We start from the raw sequence: 21113 nt of genomic DNA on the forward strand, positions 1-21113 counted from the left end.
TGCAGCTCGCGGCGCGGCTCGAACGCGGGCCCGCCCCTTCCCCAGGCCACGCCCCCTCGCCGGGCCCGGCGCTTCCCAGCTCCAGTCCGCGCCCCCGCCGGCTCGCTTGGCACCGGGCCCCGCCCCTGCCCGCCTCTCTGTTCCCCCGCGTCCCTCGGCACCCCGCTTGGGCTTTCGGACTCCCGGCGCCTGGCTTTTACTCATCTCTTTATCCTTGGAAGCGATGCTTGCCCGGGTGGGCTCCGGCTTTTGTGAGCCCGGAAGCTCAGGGATGCGGAGTAAAGATGGGGGGGATTATTTTAGGAAAGATTTTAAAATTCCGAAGGCAGAATTGCAAGAAAACCCGCGGGAGCCTGTCCAGAAAACCGGAGCCCTTGGCTTTATCTGTCCCCAACACTGCGGCGGGCTCCTGGCCCGAGCCCTCGAGGCGCATTCCCCTCTCTCCCCGGGCCGGCTCTTTTGTCTTGTGGGTTTCCGTTGTTTGTTGAAAGCAGGGCCAGCGGAGCCCAGCAGGGCACTTGAGCGTAAAGGAGACTTGCCTGTGGGCCAGGATCTGGGCGAGTGCTGCTTCTGCCTACCTGGATAGTTGGTTTTAATGGCTTTTGCCTGGAACGCACCGCTTTTTGTGGGGCTCGGCTAGCGACGTTAGGTGTTTGGCCTCTCGTAAGGGGTTTACTAGCCACTTGTGGAAAAGGCTCCCTGTGTTTACTCGGTGCGGTAAAATAGGTGTTTGCACAATGTTATTGTGTCTCCCAAAGGAACATTATTTAAGTGTTTTTGGTTGCATGTGAGCCCCTGGATATTTGAAAGCAAGTGAGATAGTATCTAGAAGAACCTCATTATACAAATTGCTATTATTTGAGGCTTAAATTAAGCCTATAGGCTCCTCCTCTACCTGCTGTGTGTACATTATTTCCCAATAGTGTTACACTTTTAGGAATAACTTAAAGAACCACAGAGACCTGATTTCAAAACACATTAATATAAGCTAGGGATGATGGTGGCACATGTGTTGTAATTCTAGCAGCAGGCAGGGGGATTGTCCCTCCCCCTTTATACCTTTCCAGCACTAAGGACAAGCACTATTTCAGTACAGATTTGTTATTTTTAGCAACAGAATTCCTTAAAAACAAGCCAAAACCTTACATGGCTCTTCACAGTTTGAGTAACTGGTATAATGATAAAGCAAATCGAAAGTTAATTGCAGTAGGGCTCCGTTTCAGGTGTAGACCAAGTGCTCAGTTTCTGAGGAAGAAAGCACTGCCTTCTGATAGTTTTTTTTTTTTAATATGTAATGTGACTTTTTGTATTTTATAAAGATCCATATATAATTGTCTCCATGTACGGTGTGAAATTATATTCGGTGTTAACACGGTTTTGTAAACATATGAGACAAAATGAATGAAACTATATACCGAAAGAGTTCAATACAGCACCTTTTTGTTGCCAAAATTGGCCTGGTGCACTTGTGAAGGAATTCCCTTTGGCCTATGTCCATAGCAGATAGTGTTCAGGACTGATGTTAGTGCCTAAGTTGCAGTGTTTCCCGTGGAACGTATACGCCTTTTAAGACTGGCCTACTGCCACTGGCAAATCGCAATCAACCAGAATCCTCAGCGAGGACACTGGTAGTATGCTTGAATCCATATTCTGTGTATATTTTGGTGTTGTCGCTTGCCATTCCAAATTAGACCTGCTTTTAGGGTATCATTTTACCCGGTGATCTATTATTCATTACCTGAGCGCATGAGGAAGGCGGTGTTGCGATGCACACGTTGGTAAACGTCTTGGTGAGATCGTACTTCTTATTTTTACCGTGTGTAATTACATTTGAGATCAAGTAAGGTTTGGTGTTGTTATTGATTTTCCTCTGTAAAGATGGATTTATTACCTGGGGGCTGCAGTTGGTGACGTTTTGATATTAATATGTTCGCTGCTGCTACCAAGAGCTTTGTCAAGCAGGTTGGAGATGGAGGGAGATTAGTTCCTGTTCCAAGCCTCAGTGAAGCCGACAAGTACCAGCCTCTAAGTCTGGTGGTAAAAAAGAAGCGATGCTTTCTGTTTCCTCGATATAAATTTACCTCAACACCCTTTACACTGAAAGATATACTCCTAGGAGACAGAGAAATTTCAGCTGGTAAGTTCAAATGTTTGGGAGAGACTACTCATGGAGCTGTGTTACTAGTCACCAAAAATAGGTCTTAAACACTAATTACATAATAATACTGATAAAGGTAACTTTTATTATGATGCTAGTAATGTTTTTATGATTAATAATGCCTAAAGTTTATATGTTATCCAATATCTTATTGGTTGATATACCAGTCATGTTATAAGTAGTTTTAACAAAGCAGTTTGGAAAATGACAGATTAATGTATTTTCATGTGTAAAATAGAATATTATTTGAGCTTATTTATTTTACATAGTCAAATGAGATAAATTTGTACTTACAGTTAATTTATTATACTGGTAAACTGGACTTTACAATTAACCAACACTTTAACAAGCTATTGCTTATAAACGCTCATGTTTTTCTTTCAACCAGCGGCTTTTGATGCTTAAGATATTCCCATGGCTGAACAGAAAATTTAAGTTCATTTTAAGTGTTGTAAAATTGAATTGAGTTTTCTCTGTGTGGTATCAGAAATGGAACCCAGGGATGCTCTAACACCTGGCTACCTCCCAACCCCTTTTTATTTTTTATTTTAAGACAGAATCTCACCAAGTCGCTCAGGCTGGGTTCAGGCTTGCAGTCCCGCCTCAGCTGCCCAACTAGTTGGGATTACAACAGTTAGCTGAATTGCTATTTTTCATCTTAGTTTAAAATGTTGATTTTCCCACTAACATTTGGGTAACTGAGTCTTCAATTGCAAATTAATGTTATTATAAATTACCTATCTAGGACAAATTTGAGACTTTAAAAAATACTATTCTCCTTTTCGTAAAGGTATTTCATCTTATCAGTTACTGAATTATGAAGATGAGTCAGATGTTTCACTCTATGGACGTCGAGGCAACCATATTGTAAATGATGTTGGGATTAATGTTACTGGATCAGATTCCATTGCAGTAAAAGCTTCCTTTGGTATAGTTACCAAACATGAAGTGGAAGTGTCAACATTACTAAAGGAAATTACTACACGGTCGGTATAATAATCCTAATATACTTCACTGTTTTCATTGAATGTTTTGATTATATCAACTTCATTGCAAAGAATACTTATAGTATTCACATATTATACAGATGTAATTTATTTGTTTGATTTGTTTGAAATACTATAAATTAGTATAGCCAAACTTTAGATAAGTATACACATACAAAAATCATGTGTTAAAGAAAAATTCCTGGTCCATAGAAGTACTATAATTCTGCACACATTTGCTAAATTATTAAATTGAAATAATATGGGACTATCCAGAAAATGCAGTACAAAAATCCCCCACTAAATATTCTCAACAGACAAAATAAAACATTCTAGGTAAGCATGGTTAGGAAAATAGGAGAGGCAGATTATTCAAAACTTTGGGAGTATATTTTCTGATTTATAAAAGACTGCCTTGCTTTTAGTAAAGACCCATGAATGAATAACAGGTGATATATATATAGTGATACTACAGAATCTTGTGACTGTATCCTTTTTATTTTAGAAAGATTAACTTTGACCACAGCTTGATACGTCAGTCAAGGAGCAGCAGGAAGGCAGTGCTGTGCGTGGTCATGGAAAGCATTAGAACCACACGACAGTGTTCGCTGTCTGTCCATGCGGGAATTCGAGGAGAAGCAATGCGGGTAAAGCACACTCACTACAAAATAGCCATGGGCATTTTAAAAAAGTACTCCTTACCATGAGACATTTTGTCAAATGTTGATGAAAGAGCTGTAGTTGTGTAGTATTTTTCACAGAAATGGTGTGTTTCAGTGTGAAAAAACATGCAAGAAAATTTGGATTCTAAGTAAGTGTAACATAACTCAAACAAAACACTAATCTTTGAGAAATAATGTGTATGCTGGAGCTCCCTCTTGTTACTGTTTAAGTGCAATTTAAAAAATAAAAAGAGCGTAGGTTGCAACCTTCTATACTATTTTGAAGTAATACAGTTCATACTTTGAAGTTTTAAAAGTTAAATTTATATTTTGTATTAAATATTTTTTCTAAATATTATCAATGACAACACTTTGTTCAGTGTTAAATTCTTTTTAAGCAATTAAAAGATAATTTGTTTAATTTTAAACTCAATTATGTCATTGTTTATCCTGGTCATTCATGACCTGATTCTTACACAGGGTTAAATTATAATCTTTTGGAGTCTGTGCACATGAAAGTTCTTCTTAGTGCCTATATTTAGCTATCTACTAGATTTATATTATCATTGGATTATTTGGGGGGTACCAACTGAAGCATTTGTTTGATTGTTGGTGATTGTTTTAGAAAACTTCTGGAAGCTGGGTGCAGGTGTTGGAACAGTAGATAGGCTAGACTGCAAGCTTCAACTTAGCATTTAAATACAGTCATTTTCTAAGATTTGTAGTTGAAATCAGCAGGTTCTACTGCAGACAGCATTACTGTGGTGATGGTACTAATCACTGACTTCAAACCAAAGTAAATGAAAAAAGTAGAGAGGTCTTCCCCAGTACAGATTATGGGTCCACAGGGGACCCCTTGGATCTCTGGTATACAGAGTTTAGTTCAAGCAGAGTAATTCTTTACTTGAAGAAAGTTTGCTGTTGTTTTGTTGTTTTATTTCTCTGAAAAGCTATCCTGACATGTTAGGCTCTTTAATAATTTATTAATTTATTTATTATAGTTTCATTTTATGGATGAACAGAATCCCAAGGGAAGGGACAAAGCTATTGTTTTTCCAGCACATACAACCATAGCTTTCAGTGTTTTTGAACTCTTCATTTACCTGGATGGTGCCTTTGGTGAGTGGATGATCTGCTTGAAAGACAAATGATTGTATTTTAAAGGAGAATTTAATAGGAAGTTCTATTTAGTAGTTATAGAAAAGTGATGTTTTCAGCACAGCCAATCTTATGTTTGGGTGAAGGAGCTGGGAAGGATCCTCCCTGGCCTGCTTATCCAGTGCCTCTTTTCTGCTGCTTGGTAAAGGCTATAGACTCTCCATAACCCATTTACAGTTATAGATAACAGCTAAAAGTCAGTCCACTAACAACGTATTTATTGGCTTACAGGAGGAGATAACCAATGCCTGATAGTTTTGGAGTGTGTGACAAATTGGACTAGGTAGATAGTAAGGTTCTTGAAGGGTCATGTTCCCCAAATCAGGGTACTCAAAGACAACTTTACAACTTTCATTTTTACCTAATAAACACAACTTTTCTCAACTCCCCCCAAAAATTGACTTTACAAATACTTCCTCCAAGATTATCATCTGATGTATTACTTTCATACAATTCACTTTAATTTTCTTCATTGTCATCTTATGTAATATCTTTGTGCAACTCTAGTTTTCATTTAAGGTTAGTTCACTGGCAGCTGGCCCAAGGCCAGGTGTAGCCCAAAGGACTAGGCAAGGGAGCCCCTGGATATGGTAATTTATAAACATTTTTATAACTATTTCTATCCAATTCTGAAATTCTGTGGAAGGAAGGAATAGAATGTTGAGAAACAAAACTGTTCTAAGTAAATTCTATTTGGAGTCTTTTGTGTACAGGTTTTTATAGTTACATTGATTGCTGGAAGGAATATAAACTCATAACCACTAAAATATAAAATATAAATGTACTTTGGCCCATGTGCCCAGGAAATCATCCTGTAGGAGAGCTTACACATAGGTGAATTGAAATGCATATAAGGATATTCATTTCCTGATAGCAGAAGACTGGAAACCATTTTAAGTGAACTTGTATAGTGCTATATCAGAATACAACAGAATACTATGAAGCTGTTGTGTGAGTGAGCTCTATAAATCCTAACATGCAGTAAGTATTTGGGCTAAAGGGTTTTATACATATGTATGCATACATATTCCTTTATGCTTGTAAAATACAGGGAATATTTCAGAAGCATTCCTCAGACGTGTATCAGTGCCTCTGGGGTGGAAGACTGGCTAGGTACAGAGTGGGTTAGACACTTGTCACTGTAGCTCCCTTTTGAACTCTTTGAGTTTTGTATCATGCGCATATATCTTTTCAAAAATGTATAATATTTAGCTTTAAAAAAACACAATGAATGGCCCATATCAGAATCCATTGCTCCTATAAAATACTCAGTAAAGTAGGAGTTATTACCATCATAACATCTTTTTGAAATTGTTTTGTAGACCTTTGTGTCACTTCAGTGTCAAAAGGAGGATTTGAAAGGGAAGAAACGGCAACATTTGCATTTCTCTACAGACTGAGAAATATACTGTTTGAAAGAAGTATGTCCTCTGAAGAGTATTTTGCATGGATGTTTTTCTTCCTGGGAAAATTTTAATAGTCAAGTCATTGCATGACTGATGACGTACTATGTACATGTCTATGTCTTATCTATTTCTGTATGTATCTTATAGATATATATCTATATCTGTATCTGTATCTATATTTATACCTATATCTGTAATGCAATATGGGTTGTATATTTTTATTTTGACTTTTGATACATTTCTGTTTTTGTTCTTCTAGACAGAAGAGTGATGGATGCCATTTCTCGCTCACAGTTTTACTTGGATGATCTTTTTTCTGACTACTATGAGAAACCTCTCAGCATGAGTGATATTTCACTCAAGGAAGGGACTCACATCCGAGTTAACTTACTCAATCACAACATTCCTAAAGGGCCTTGCATACTCTGTGGAATGGGGAACTTAAAAAGGGAGACGGTCTATGGCTGCTTTCAGTGTTCTGTGGATGGACAGAAGTATGTTAGACTTCATGCAGTCCCTTGTTTTGATATTTGGCACAAGAGAATGAAATAAAAAGAAAAATGAATGTACTTTGTTGGTGTTTTAAGTGCAGTTGTGCCATAAACCTTCCCTGAACTGCTTAGGTTTGCTGTGATAAATTAAGACGAGAGAACAAACAGAAAGCCTGTGTGGGTATCATTTCCCCAAGTACAGATGATAGCATTCCTGTCTACCTCATAAATTGCCAAAAAGATCAATAATATTGTTTATAGCAGAGTTTAAATATATAAAACTTTAAAATATAGACAATCTTTCAAAAATTTGTCAGTCACTTTATAATCACTTGGAATTTAGTCTATCATTTTAGATAACATAATTAAAAGATTTTCTGAATACATCAATTATATTATACTTTTGTGGTACTGGGGAATGAACCCAGGATGCTTGTGAGGCAATTGGTCTCCCATGGAGCTACCACCCCAGATTTTTTAAAATTTTGAAATAGTTTTCCACTAAGTTGCCCAGACTGGCCTTGAACTTGAGATTCCTCCTGCCTCTCTCTCCTGAGGAGATGAGATTACAGGTATGTGCTATCGAACTGGCTTATTTTATTCTTATTCAGATTCTAATTTAACATTTAAGGATGAAAAAAGTATGTAAGTGGTTATTTGATGGCCTTTTAGTGCCCTCGCCATAGCAAAAGGAGAAAAATTAATATTTAATATAATTCTAAATGTTTAATTGCCATATCAAATTAAAAACACTGAGTTCAGCATGGAGTTTTGTGTACATAATTCACAGAGTGATCCTAATAATGGGTTGCTCTTTTGTGATATGAATGTATGCTCACATTTGTCTTCATAAAACTTACTAGTGTCATTTAAAAGAAGGGAGATAGGATGTACTGTCTTGTTTGAAAAGGAAAGTTTGCAGTGACCATTAATGATAAGAATGTTATGCTATAAGGTGTTGTAAAGTCAGAGATATTAGAGAAAGGTACCTGGAAAAATTCCCTGACATTGGTTTAAAACTATGACCTTGGGGTGATAGATATTTAATGAAGGCCTATGAGAAGGCAGAGTGATAGCACATTTATAATTTCTGAAGAAATACCGCCCTAATTTCTGCTATAGGATGTAAAAAAGTCTTTGGTCTGGTCAAATATCTCTAAACATTTCCATTTAGAACAAATACCCAAGGTCAGAAGCTTGCACCAAAAAAGTATAGACAGTGTTGAGATTCTTTGTGGGACAGAGATCCTTTATACCCTATTGCCCATAATGTCATGAAATGCATAATCAAATAAATATTATTTCCTGGGCCCCTAGTGAATATTTTAAAAATACAGGACATCTTAACACCTAACATATTGGATCTTTACATATTTATACATGCGGTAAAGGTTGGGAAGAATTTGCCGATTTTGGTAAATCCTGTTATATCATGAAGGAAGGTTATTGTTCACTGGGACACAGACCCACTCCAGAGTGCTACAGTTCATGTTCACAGAATACTGCACCAGGAAATATAGTCATACTTTTTTGAGAGTTAAACTTGCAAAATAGCCTCACATTTATTTTAGCAAAGCTATATATATATATTGTAGGAGAACAAAGTATCTTCTTATAGGAGAAAAGTAGAAAATACAGGTGAAAAAAATTTTTTTATATGTAAAGTACAATAAGTAGTTAAAAATACGCTATAGTTCATCATGTTGGTACACGTTATATTCCTTGGGAGAAATGAAGCCATTGCCATCATGGTCATTCTTTTTAAAGAAGTCTTCTAAAACTGCATTCTGATAGGACTTGTCACGTGGCTTCTCATCTTTTTCAAATTCTCTCTCCAAGTAATAGCTTACCTATAGGGCCCAAATGACATTTATTTAATGAAAAGGTTTATAAGTTTCCAGTATATTTAAAGAATATTTACAATAATGAAACTCATATCCAAGACTACTTATATATTAGATGACACAAACATTCTGAAAAGCTATTTGAGGTTTTAATTTTATTAACCTTTTAAGCAATTTTGAAAGAGAAACAGACATTTGAATTAGCTTCTGCTAAGGTTCTAATGGTTAGAGGTAGATACACTAAAACTAAATGCTTTTCAATAATCTACACTGTTCACATTATCAAAGGAAAATCATTCTTAAGAATTTCGACTAATGCATAAAATTCACATTAGCATTTCTACACTTTCTAAAACTAATAAATATATTGTATAATCAATCAAGTCCAAGCTATATTTTGAAGTAAAATTTAGGGTTTTTTTTTTTTTTTTTTTGGTACTGGGAATGGAACTCAGGGTCTTGTGCATGAACTATATCATTATGTGAAGCAAAAAAATTTTTTTCTACGTCTCCATATATTGTCCCCTAATTAACTCAGATAACCTAATAATAATATCAAAGGAAGAACAAGCATTGTTATGTTTTGTTTCCTTTATATTACATATAATGAGATTTTCCTATGCAAACACACAATAAAGCATTGTGGAAATGGTAGCCACTAGCCACATGACTTTTTTTTTTTTGTCTTTTTCCTTTTTATCGGTACCAGGGATCGAACTCACGACTGGCTGCTTGCAAGGCAGGCACTTATGCCGCTGAGCTAAATCCTCAGCCCCTAGCCACATGACTTTTAAGCACTTAAAATGTGCCTGTATCAAATTGTGTATGGCTTGTGTATGTATATCTAAATGTTCCCCAAAAGGCTCATGTGCTCATAGGTGGAGCTTTTGGGAATGACTGGATCATGTGTGTGATACTGAATTTGTTCACTGATTGGTTTAGCATAGTTTTATATGTGGATGATGGAATTACATTTTGGGTATGGGTGATACGAACCAATGGGCTTATAGCCTGGATGGAATAAAAAGGGAATGAAAAACTGAGTTTTCCTGCTATGACATTAACCTTTTCTCCTCCATGATGCCTCTTTGCCATTGCTACCTACCTTGAAGACAGCTGACTATGGAGTGAAACCTCTACAAACTGTGAGCTAAAATAAGCTTTTCCTCTTTCAGCTCGTGAGTGGCAGGGTTTTTCTTTCCTCAGCAATGAGAAAGTAACTAAGACAAATTGAAATGTTATTGTAAATGTGAAATACACAAAAAAATTTTTAAGACAACATGAAAAGTGTATTTCATTGATTTTTATATAGATTTCATATTGAAATGGCATTATTTTAGATATTGAGTTAGACTAAATTAAAATTTTACTTGTATTTATTTTTAATTAATTATTTGTAATATTGAGGACTGAGTAGCTGGGACTACAGATCTGTGCCACTGCACCTATCTTTCTTTTTATTTTTTATTTTTGCAGTTACTGGGGATTGAATCCAAAGCCTTACATGTGCCAAGCAAGCACTCTATCATAAAGGTACATCTCAAACCCTTTTAAATTTAAATTATTTTAAATTTTGAGAGTAGGTCTAAGTTACACAGGCTGGCCTTACACTTGCCATCTTCTAATATCAGCTTCCCCTGTAGCTGGTATCATAGGAATGTTATACATCTGGCTTCTTTTTATGTTTTAAAATGTGGCTATTAAAAGATTTTAAATTATGTATATGGCTCAATTAAATTTTTGTTGGAAAACGCTAATGTATATAATAACTAAAAATGCAAGGCATCATGATCGAGATAATACACTCCAAGGCTGGGGCATTTTAGAGTCAAGACCACTTTTGAAAGCTGGACTTAACCTGTGTTTTAGTAATTTATAGCCCAAACTCAAGGACAATTGATGAATTGTATGTAGCATATATCAACTGTTCTCAAATGTAATTTTGGTTCTTTGTTTGTATTTTTCCCCAATTAAAACTCAGCAGTCCAACATAATCATAAAGAATTTACCCTCAAATATTCTGGAGCTTGTAATAAGTAAAATTTATCATTGTGTGTGTGTGTGTGTGTGTGTGTGTGTGTGTGGTACTGAGGGTCAGACCCAGAGCCTTTGCACTGAGCTACACCCCAAGTGCTTTTAATATTTTTTTGTTTTTTAAATTTTGAGACAGGATCTTGCTAAGCCCCCTCAGGTGGTCCTGAACTTCCATCCTCCTGCCTCAGCTACCCAGGGTTATAGGTGTGTAGCACCATGCCTGGCTATAATTTAGCTGTAAATTTGAGCTGATACAATCTTTTACTTTTTTAGTATACTGTAATAAATGGGTATAAAAAGGTAATGAGTAAGAACAAACATCAATTTTGCTACTAATGAATTCCACTCTATTTCTAGTTTGTAACAATAAAACATAATACCTGCTCTCCACCCTTTTTATATGAAAGTAACTTACTCAGTCTTCATAATGATTAAAGAAGGAAATTTATGTTAGTTCATATTTTCAATCCAGGATTTCTAGGTGTTGACTATGGTCTTAGAAAAATAATTTAGCCTTTGTGTGGTCATTTACAAATATTTAAACTTTCTCAAACTCAGCTATATCATCTGTGAAAAGAGAGAACTAGTTATGTAGTTGGATTAATGTGAGGATTAGCTACTGTTATTTAAGCTTCTGAGTATCACTTTTATCTGTCTGGTGATAATGTAGCTAATATCCAATAGATCCCTGGAGAAAAACTATAACTAACTAGTTTACTAGTTTGCATTTTTTTTTTACTTTGGCTTTCTACAAAAGAACTGAAGATCTCCTAATGTCTGAGAGAATTTACACTGCAGAATGCACCTGTGGGTGTGTCTGTGCTAATGAATGGCCTGTGTACAGCCTGAGCTCTTGGTGCTATGTGAATCCACTCTTGGTGTTCATCATACGGAGGGTGATAAGCAGCCCACAGAGAAATGCACACTTGGGATAATTCCATGCTCACTGCCCTTCTTATCAAGGCACAGGGGAGAGTTCCTTCTTGTTCTTCCACTGTTGACCAACAAGGGTGTCTCAGGGAAAAGGTTCTACTAAGTCCTGAGGAGGAAGTATAATTGGGTGGGAAGGGAATTGGAGAGGGAGACAAAAAATAGAGGAAGGACATACTCAACACTTGAGGTCAGAGATCCAGCTGCCTTTTACTGTATACTTACTATATGCATCTTGAACTGTCTCCAGACAAGGAGACAAGTGGGTCACCTTTTTTGGGGGGGAGGTGGGTAGGTACCAGGGATTGAACTCACAACCTCACATTTACCAGGAAGGGGTTTATACCATTGAGCTAAATCCCCAGCCCCAAACCTGTCATCTCTATAGGCCTCTCTAGTTTCTGGACTTATAGGAGTAGATCTCTTTTTCTATTAACACTGTAAGAATTTTTAACTGGACAAATAATTTGCACCTGAGAGGATTATGAGAATTAGATGAGATTATGAGAACAGCTGGCAAGGCTTTGAATTGGGTAGGCTAGAAAGGAAGCAAACACAAGCCCAGAGTTCAGCTACTAGCTTCTAATATCTCAGCCTTCCATATAGATATTATAACAGTAACTATAAATAACACATTTTCTCAGTGCCAGACACTATCATAAACAAGTACATGAACTTATCTAATCTTCATGATAATTTATTGAGTAAGTAATATTATCATCAGCTTCATCATATAGATGGGGAAAATGATGCTCAGACAGATGAAGTAGCCAGCAAAAAATTCACATAGCCACAAGTGGGAAAATCAGAATTATAACCTGGACAGTCTAGACAGAATTGTAACCAGTATTGTGTTCATAACATCGGGCACTCCCTGCCTCTTTCAGGAAATTTCCACCATGAATGTTCAGCGCTAATGCTTGTTTTACTGAAGTCTAGTGCCTGGCCGGGGGATATAGACCCTGCCTGACAAGGGTGATGACAGGTTTGGGATTTTAATGACCATGCTTGCAGGAAGAAAGGCAGTTGAGTTGGATGAATCTCAAGTGATCAGAGCCCATGGTAAGTAGGATTAAAGGTAATAGCTGCAACACAGATGCATTTAAATTACAATGAAAAAACATCAAATGTGTTTGAATTACCTCAGTTTTAGAAAGTTGCCTGTCATTGTCTGCATCTATCTGTTTAAATGTTTCAACACTCCGTGGTCCTTTGGTCACAGCATAAAGCTCAATCTCAAAAATCAATGTTGCATCAGGTGGAATCTTGCCTTCTGCTAAAGGTATAAATTTTAAAGTTTAATTTATATGAAGATACACTTCAAATATTTATTAATGAACAATCACAATGGTATTTTTGCATTTATAAGAACTACTTTCTATAAACATTTAGAAAAATTTTGTCTTAAAAATTTTGTTTTTAATTTTTTTATTATAAAAAATTTTTAGGAATATTTTTCCATATTTAAAAATTTTTTTCCATATATTTTTAACCAATCAGTTCAAAAGAGCTACAGGATCATTATTTCATGATTAAATTAAAAGAAATACAAATTATATAATTTTTATTAATATACCCCATCATCATACAGGACAAGTATACAGAAAACAAATGTATGATCAGAAAAATTTCAAAGTGTAGATGAGTAATCTCTTAGAAAATGATTTTTTGTAGTTATTGAGAAGCATAAGTATAACATAAATATCAGTGATCAAAAAAATTCATAAACAATTTTACCAAGACATTTAAATTGCAATAAAAATTTAAGTATTAAACTGAAGTGTCCTTTAATAAAATTATCCTATTAGTTAATATCACAGATAATTTTAATCTTCCACACATAAGCATTTCTTACAAATGGTCTGCAAAAATAACTTGCCTGGGGCAGTGGGTGGCTTATAGCACCCGTATATTCCCAGGGAATCACACAGTGACTTATTTATTATGGCCGCTCAAATGGATCAGTGAATGAATCAATGACCCAAGTTGTTTATTTTAAAAGTGGTTAAGTTTGACCTTTGAAAGAAGCATTCATTTCTTTTACGAAACAGAGAATTCTTGCTAAAACATTTGCATAGTCCAAAGAGAAAAGAGTTTTGCAAGTTACAATCACAGAGAAAGTAGATCAGAAATTTCCAAAGCCAGGACACAGAAAAACTTTCCAAGTATCATCTGACTATTGCAAAAGTCCTGATCTAATGCCCACATATGACTAGACTTTAGAGTAAAAAAGCTAGAGATTTAGCCAGTGTCTTTTTACAGACCTCTTCCTAATCTGTCCAATTATAATCACCTTATGACAGAACAGCTTCTCCTGATAAAGACAGACTTAAAACAAGGCCCCTCCTTCCGCTTTGAGTAACTCAAGCATTCCTTTACTCCTTCTCCTTTTTTTTTTGTTTTGAGAACTGAACCCAAGGCCTTTGTACTCAGCTATAGTCCCCAATTTTTTTTTTAATTGTGGGACAAGTTTCATGAAATCACTAAGTTTTCTAGGCCCGAACATGATGTTCTTGCCTCTGCCTCGCAGTGTGTTGGGATTACACTATCATCATGCCAGGCTCAAATTCAGAGTCCTGAAGAAAAAATATTACAGGTACATCTACAGTTTCTGAATTCTGCAAAATACAAAAATATATCCAGTTAGTTCTTTTCCTTGCAAAAATTTATGAAACTTGAAAAGGAGAAATATTTACATACACATTAGCTGTGACGTTACTATTTACAGAAGCAGAACAGAGAAGGAGTTAATGTAAAGAATCTATACATACCACATGTATGGTTAATAAAAGCACTAAAAAGTCGCATGCATTTCAAGACATGCAGGGGTGCTCTGTGACATGAGGCAAGGACATGTTGCAGAGGACAGACTTCTTCAAGTATTACCTAAAATAAAGTTACAGGTACAGCTAATGTTAGGTCTTAACTTATTAAAAGCTTATTTAATCAAGAAATTGCTTGTTAAATTAGTTACGTATGGCAAAGGCTGCAACTTTTCAAACAGTCTAATCCAAACTATTGTAATGCAGGTAAGGCCAGCAATTAATTACATTTCAAAGAATATAACTTTCAGGGGGCCTCAGTTTCCATTTGTGTGAAATGAAGGTGCTAGAATTATTACTAGGAGAATCATGTTATGGTTGGGATCTAAAATGTGCCCCCAAAGACTCAAGTGTTGAAGGTTTGATCCTCAATGCAGTCATGTTCAGAGGTGGGGATTCTGGAAAGTGACTGGAGTATGAGGGTTGTGATCCCATCAATAAATTCATCCATTGATGGATGTATAGTTGAGTGGCCTATTGGGAAATGTTGGACACTCTAAACTGCGGAGCATGGTTGGAACAAGATCACTAGGAACAAGCTTTGGAAGGGTTCATCTTGTCCCTGGTCCCCTTTCTTGATCTTGCTGTTTCTGCTTCCTGGCTGTCATGAAATGAGCAGCTCATGAGCCAAAATAAACCTTTCTCTTTCAAGTTGTCCTCAGGTATTTTGCTACAGCAACAAAAAACAACACTATTGGTTTATTTATTTGCAGTACTGACATTTAACCTGGGGTCTGCTGCATGCTAGGCAAGGATTGTACCACTGGCCACATCCTCAGCCCTTCCAGGCACCATTTTTATTTTATTATAGATACCTCACATCGAATATGAACTCTCTTCTCCAAGTCAAACTACTGCATCCCTGCAACAGGGTCTGATTTATTGATAACTTAGGCATCCTGGGTATCAACTAAGCATAGGTTAGTTTATGAAAACTAAGTAATAGTCTTCTTGTAGTACTGGATCCAGGATGGGCACCTCATGGTTGAGGCATGTGGAAGATGCCCTAGGCAGCTAGAAAAGTGGGTCCTCTAGTGGGGTAAGCAGGATGTGAAGGTATCTGATAATATAACACAAGAAAGGAGAAAACTGAAAATGTAAGGGACTGAAAGGCACAATTTGCCTATATTATTTTGCTAAAATAGTCTTAAATTAATGGCGACAATTTTAGGATAGTATTGCATTCAACTTATCTTCAAATTTCTTTTCCCATAGGTTCCTTTATACAAATGAAAACAGGATATATAAAGTAAGACACCATAGAAGCCATTTGTTTTGTTTATTTGTATCTTAGTTACTTTTTAAATTTTTTTATTTTTATTTAATTTTTTTTCTTAGTTACTTTTCTCATTGTTGAGACTCAACATCAAAAGTTAAAGAAGAAAAGGTTTATTTAGCTCACAGTTTGCAGAATCCATAATCCATAATCAGCTGGCTCCAAGGCAGGGTGGTATTGTAGGCATTGCAGGAGAGAAACAGTTGATGGCAGGCAGAATGCAGCAAAGCAACAAGGTATGACAACAGCTCTTTCTGTCCCTTATATCTTATCAAGACTACTGAGGGCAAATAGCACTCACATCTTAATCCTAATGCCCTTGATGAATTGCACCATGACTGAATTCCAGGATCACATACTCCTAGATCCAGCCACCTCTGAAAAAGCCTTATCTATGACTGCATGAGGCTTTGGGGGTACATCTAGACAAAACTATTACAATTTTCTTATTGTGGTACAGAGGATGGATGTACATGATAGACAAGCAATTCATCACTGTGTTGTACCCTTAGTCCCTGGGACCTATTTTGATAAGCCCATTAAATGATTCACAGAAAGTATTAAAAGTGAAGCTAGCATCATCTGGAGCCATGTCTTTAGGAGTTTCAGGCCTGACTGGGCTTGCATCACTGATCTCTCTTAACTGAATTTGAGGCAGTGACTCCCGCTCCTACTGGTAACAATAGGTGAGGGAATCATTACTCTTGATGACTAAATCAACACCTCAAACAAGTCATGCTATTTCCACAAAGTATTTGGGAGTAAGACAATTCATCTTTGTGTTTATTGGAGACACCTCAAATTGAATATGAACTTCTTCAAATCAAACTACTACATGTCCACAGCTCAACATTTCATCATAGAAAATTAAAAATTAATTATATACTAAATATGTCAAATAGGTAGAGTTATCAGGGTTCTAGACATAGAGCCTTCATGTAGCAATAGCGAGCAATGACCTAACTGAGGATGTAAGGTGGAACTTGCCTGTTGGGCTGCCATCTTCTCTCCTTAAAATTTCTTTCTCTATTCTGCAATACTTTGAAATTTTAGTAGTTTTAGAAAAATTAACAACATGCACATGATTAAATATTCAAACAGTATAAAATATTACAGTGAGAAGAAATATTCTTGCTCTTGGCCCATAGGCCTCCTTCCCAATACTTAATGACCTCAGATAACTGTGTGTCCTTCTCGATACCGCCTGTGTAGATAAAGGTATATGTGAAATTCACCTGTGCAGAGCAAGCTCTTCCAGGATAGTGAGTAGTATTTACTTCATGCCCAGGGCCTAGCACAGACTGGCACAGACGCTCACTGAATATTTCTCCTAGGAATCTAGTCTATCCCACTTTAATCCTAATGTAGCTAGCATATTAATATGGCTGGCTTTACTTCATTCTTTTTCTGGCTAAGGAGTCATATAATTACTAGTGATACAACAACTAATTTCCTACTGATAGATGCTCAGGTAGCTTCTAGTCTTTTGCTAAAAAACAAAAATCTGGAATGTTCTTTTACATATACCTTTGTGCACATTCTTACAAATGGCATTGGTGAGAGATATATGTAATTTTTCTTTTGACAAATGTTGCTAGAAAGATGAATGATTTACATTCTCAGCAATAAAGCAAGAGATGGCTAGTTTTCCCATGCCCTAGTCAACTTTTATATTAGTTCATCTGATGGGTGAAAAATGGTGTCTCATTTTCATTTCCCTTTCCCTTCCTTTAATCATGAATAAAATTATTACCCTAGATTTAAAGGCTATCTGCATTTTTAAAAAATAGTGCACTGCTTTTATTTTGTTTGTTTTAAAGGGTGACCCCTGTATAGGGCTACGTCATTTTTATTACTGGTTAACATGTTCCTGCCAGTGGTATATGCATGACTGTACAAGCCACTTACAGGACTGTCCCCTGCCTGTACCCCTGGTGGCTCAGAATCACCTGGCAGCGGGGTACAAATTACAGCCCCATTGTGAATATGCTAAAAAGTCTTCATTCACATGCGTTGTAAACATTTTTCCCATATGTCTGCTTGACCTAGATTTGTGGATCTTTTTGTCTAGAATTTTTTTAAAAAGCAAGACATTGAAAGAAAAAGTTCATTCTTTCCAAGTTGCAAGGCTCGCACCATTATCGAGGTAACAATGAGTGACATCTCAGATGTTCCTTTTTACAATGTTCTACTACTGTCCCTTCCCTCTAAAATCATGTTGCAGCTTCCTGAACTTTGCCAATTAATTTTGATTCTTCTTACCAAAGACCTACAATGTGCTATAAACATTTATGTATTAATAATAGAATGTATATTTAAAAATAGAAACATCAAGGTAGAGCTTATAAAATATACACAATCATTGATTGTGCTGCTTGGGTAAAGAACTCTAGTCAGAGGTCTAGATTCCTATGTTGTCTTGTTTTCTTCACAGGTAAACAGAAAGGACTGAATTGAACTAGATATACTGAGATTTGTTGGACCCTCTGGTGCCTTTTTTTTTGGTACTGAGGATCGAACTCATGACCTCATGCATGCCAGGCAGGTGCTTATTTCACTGAGCTAAATCCATAGCTTTATTTGCCTTTTATTTATTTTTGCCTTTTTGAGACAAGGTCTTACTATGGAATTCAGGCTGGCCTTGAGTTCACTTTGTAACCCAGGCTGGTCTTGAACTTTGTAATGATCTCCTACCTCAGCCTCCTGACTGCTGGGATTACAGGCATGTGCCATCATGCCCGACTTTCCTTTCATTTTTAATCACTGTAAAACATAAAGTTCATCACCTTCATCATTTTATTCTTCAGTAGTAGAAAGTGCAATCACATTGCTTGCCACCAGTCTCCAGAACTCATCTAGCAAAACTAAACCTCTGTACTCACCATGGGACATCTCTCTTTTGCCCTCTCCATCTGACAATCACTTTTCTACCTACATCATAGCACGTCAGAATTTCCCTCCTTTTAAGGCTGAATATGGTGTATCCTTCATTTTGCTTATTAAATCTTTTGTCTTTTTTGGTAATTATGAATAATGTTACTACAAATACCAATTAACAAACGTCTCTGAGACTTCGCTTTCCATTTTTTTGCATATACACACAAAAGTCTATGATTTATTTTTTAAATATATAATTAACAGAGAAATTTTAAACACCTTACCATAGCCTTGCTTTCCATATGCAAACGAAGGTGGTATAGTCACTTTTCTTTTTTCTCCGGGGCACATATGCATCATGGCAATGTCCAGGCCCTTTATGACTTGCCCAACACCAAGGACAAACCATTTGGGGTGGCCTTCATTTTGTGTCCGGCTATAATAAAAATCACTTAGATAAGCTGATTTCAAAAAACCAAACTTTAAAATACAGTGGGGCATTTAGTAATAATTTAAAACTGGAGTCTCTTTTTCCATATTAGACCTCTTTCTGAACCCCCGATGAGGTGTTTGGCTCGAACTACAGCCGGCAGAAAGAAGTGTGATTTGCCCAAAGCTAGTCTTTAGGTACCATCTCACTTAAAAAAAAAAAAAAAATCATTGTTACAAAAACCATTCAACAAATTAACTTTTAAAATTGTTCTCCAGCCTCTAACTGGCTGCACCGCTTGTACAAATAACTCATTTAACCTCTCTCGGTTTGTTCTTTGAAAAATGATGGGGAAGGTTTATCTTCGAAGAAGTCATGTTAGTAGTAATTTAAAATTACATTTTTCTTATTAAATTTCTCGATTTTCGAAGCTTACTTTCCCCAACCCTCTCTTTATAGGAGAAAGACAGGAAGGGCACTTCTACTTGGAGGTGACAAACTACCCATTAAATCTGTATGCATCCCGCAGGATGAGAGAGCCCTCAGGAAGAAGGCACCCAGCCAGCTTCGAACACAAGGAAAGTCGTTTTTGCAGTGGCTGTGGGTATAAGGTGGCTCCCTAGGGTGAAAGCCAGAACAAAGTCTCCCTAATTACCTTAAGTAATAATTTCTATAGAGACCCTCCCCCCCCATCTCTCAGCAAAGGGAAAGCCTGAATATGCCTACAGCACTCCCCCTTCAGCTCCGGGGGTCCCAAGGATAGTGGTGGTCGTTCCGTGTGTAATTTTTCGTTTTTAATCATTGGACCAATATTTTTAAAAACTCAGTTTCCTAGGGAACTATTTGCCAAGTAATCCTATTTTTTTTTTTTAAATGATAGCAGTTAAAACAACCAAGCAGGTTTCGGCGGGTGGGTGGAGGAAGCACGCTTTAGTGCACGAACCGGACGCGGGGGCAGTCGGCAGCATCTCCTACCTACAGTAGAATTTCGAGCCGTCTTTAGCCAAGTAGCCGTCGTAATGGGCATTGAGCAGGTCCCCCTTCTTGCTGGTTTTCGAACAGTTTTCTGGACGATACAAAACTTCTATTTTTACTTCTGTGCTCTCCTCGTTCTTTTGTTCCTGAGCAATGTAGCAGCCACACAGGCCAAAGAAAAGGACTAATCTGTATAAAGCATGCATGGCTCCAGGCGCAGATCTCACTAGCTCCCCAAGCCCTGGCTTCCAACTGCGTGTCATTGAGTTGGAGGCCGAATTCCGACGCGTGGCAGGGATTGTTCGACGTCACAAAGGGTCGGGGCGTGGCCATACGAGACCCCTCCCCTCCCGGAGGAGCGTTTGGCTCTGGGTTGCCGCGGGCCTGGAGCCTGGGGACACCTCTATTACTGGGCTCTGGGGCTCGCTGTCCCCAGAAGCTGCGACGGGGCCTCATGGTCACGTTGCTTTTCTCGCCCGGTCTGCATGTTGCACACAGTTTCCTCCAGGTTGCTAGAATAAAAATGGCAAAAGACCGGATAGACAGCCTGCGTGGGATGCCCTACAGTCACAGAACAAGGCTGTCACTCCGGGGCACAAAGAGGCTTCTTATAGAGTTCCTAGAGTGTCAGCCAACAGGGTCAGAGGAAGTTCCCAAAGCAGAGGTGCGGAACCTCCCATGGCGCAGGGTACAGCTTTGCTGATTTGGTCACAGAAAAAGAATGGGGGACGCATCAGTGAAAGGCGTGAAGGGATCTGTTAGGTAGAATTTCAAAATGCAAACTCAGAGAAATAGTGTGTGGTTTCAGAAGGAGCCAGGAGCCTGGGGACCTTTAGTGGTATATATGTATAGGGACTTGGGGTGTCTCTAAAATTGGTTAAGAGCCCGGTTCACAGGCAGTCTTTAATGCCCTTAGGATTTTTTTCTTGGAAGGGGAAAAAAATGCTTGAATTTGACTTTTGTGTGCTGAAGCTGCGTTTTTAAAAACATACAATTTTAACATTACAAACCTTCCTCGTCTGCCATTTATTTCTTTATTTTTCTCTCCTTCAAAAGAAATAGCG

General features: G+C 37.4%; 2 protein-coding genes across 6 annotated transcripts; one reads left to right on the forward strand and one right to left on the reverse strand.

Annotated features, from left to right (window-relative positions):
- The first annotated feature begins 1926 nt into the window (after positions 1-1926).
- Positions 1927-6931, forward strand: Pjvk (pejvakin). Its single transcript, XM_003478519.5, has 6 exons — positions 1927-2137; positions 2949-3144; positions 3650-3791; positions 4808-4925; positions 6287-6385; positions 6630-6931. Exons 1-6 carry the CDS (start codon positions 1927-1929, stop codon positions 6920-6922), a joined length of 1059 nt encoding a protein of 352 aa, XP_003478567.1. The 3' UTR covers positions 6923-6931.
- Positions 6932-8494: 1563 nt separating this feature from the next.
- On the reverse strand, positions 8495-20354 carry Fkbp7 (FKBP prolyl isomerase 7). 5 transcript variants are annotated; one of them, XM_063259374.1, is made up of 5 exons: positions 20050-20354; positions 18924-19080; positions 14441-14555; positions 12812-12942; positions 8495-8711 (listed from the first exon to the last, which is right to left on the reverse strand). In XM_063259374.1, exons 1-5 carry the CDS (start codon positions 20310-20312, stop codon positions 8550-8552), a joined length of 828 nt encoding a protein of 275 aa, XP_063115444.1. In that variant the 5' UTR covers positions 20313-20354; the 3' UTR covers positions 8495-8549. The 5 variants fall into 5 exon arrangements, with proteins under 5 accessions (XP_063115444.1, XP_063115443.1, XP_063115445.1 ...); XM_063259373.1 differs by having other exon boundaries at positions 12812-12945; XM_063259375.1 differs by having other exon boundaries at positions 12812-12945; positions 18929-19080; positions 20050-20352.
- Between the last annotated feature and the right edge of the window lie 759 nt (positions 20355-21113).

This window comes from Cavia porcellus, unplaced genomic scaffold (assembly GCF_034190915.1).
Source record: "Cavia porcellus strain 051 isolate PalLab524CR breed Dunkin Hartley unplaced genomic scaffold, mCavPor4.1 scaffold_12, whole genome shotgun sequence".
NCBI classification, from domain to species: Eukaryota; Metazoa; Chordata; class Mammalia; order Rodentia; family Caviidae; genus Cavia; species Cavia porcellus.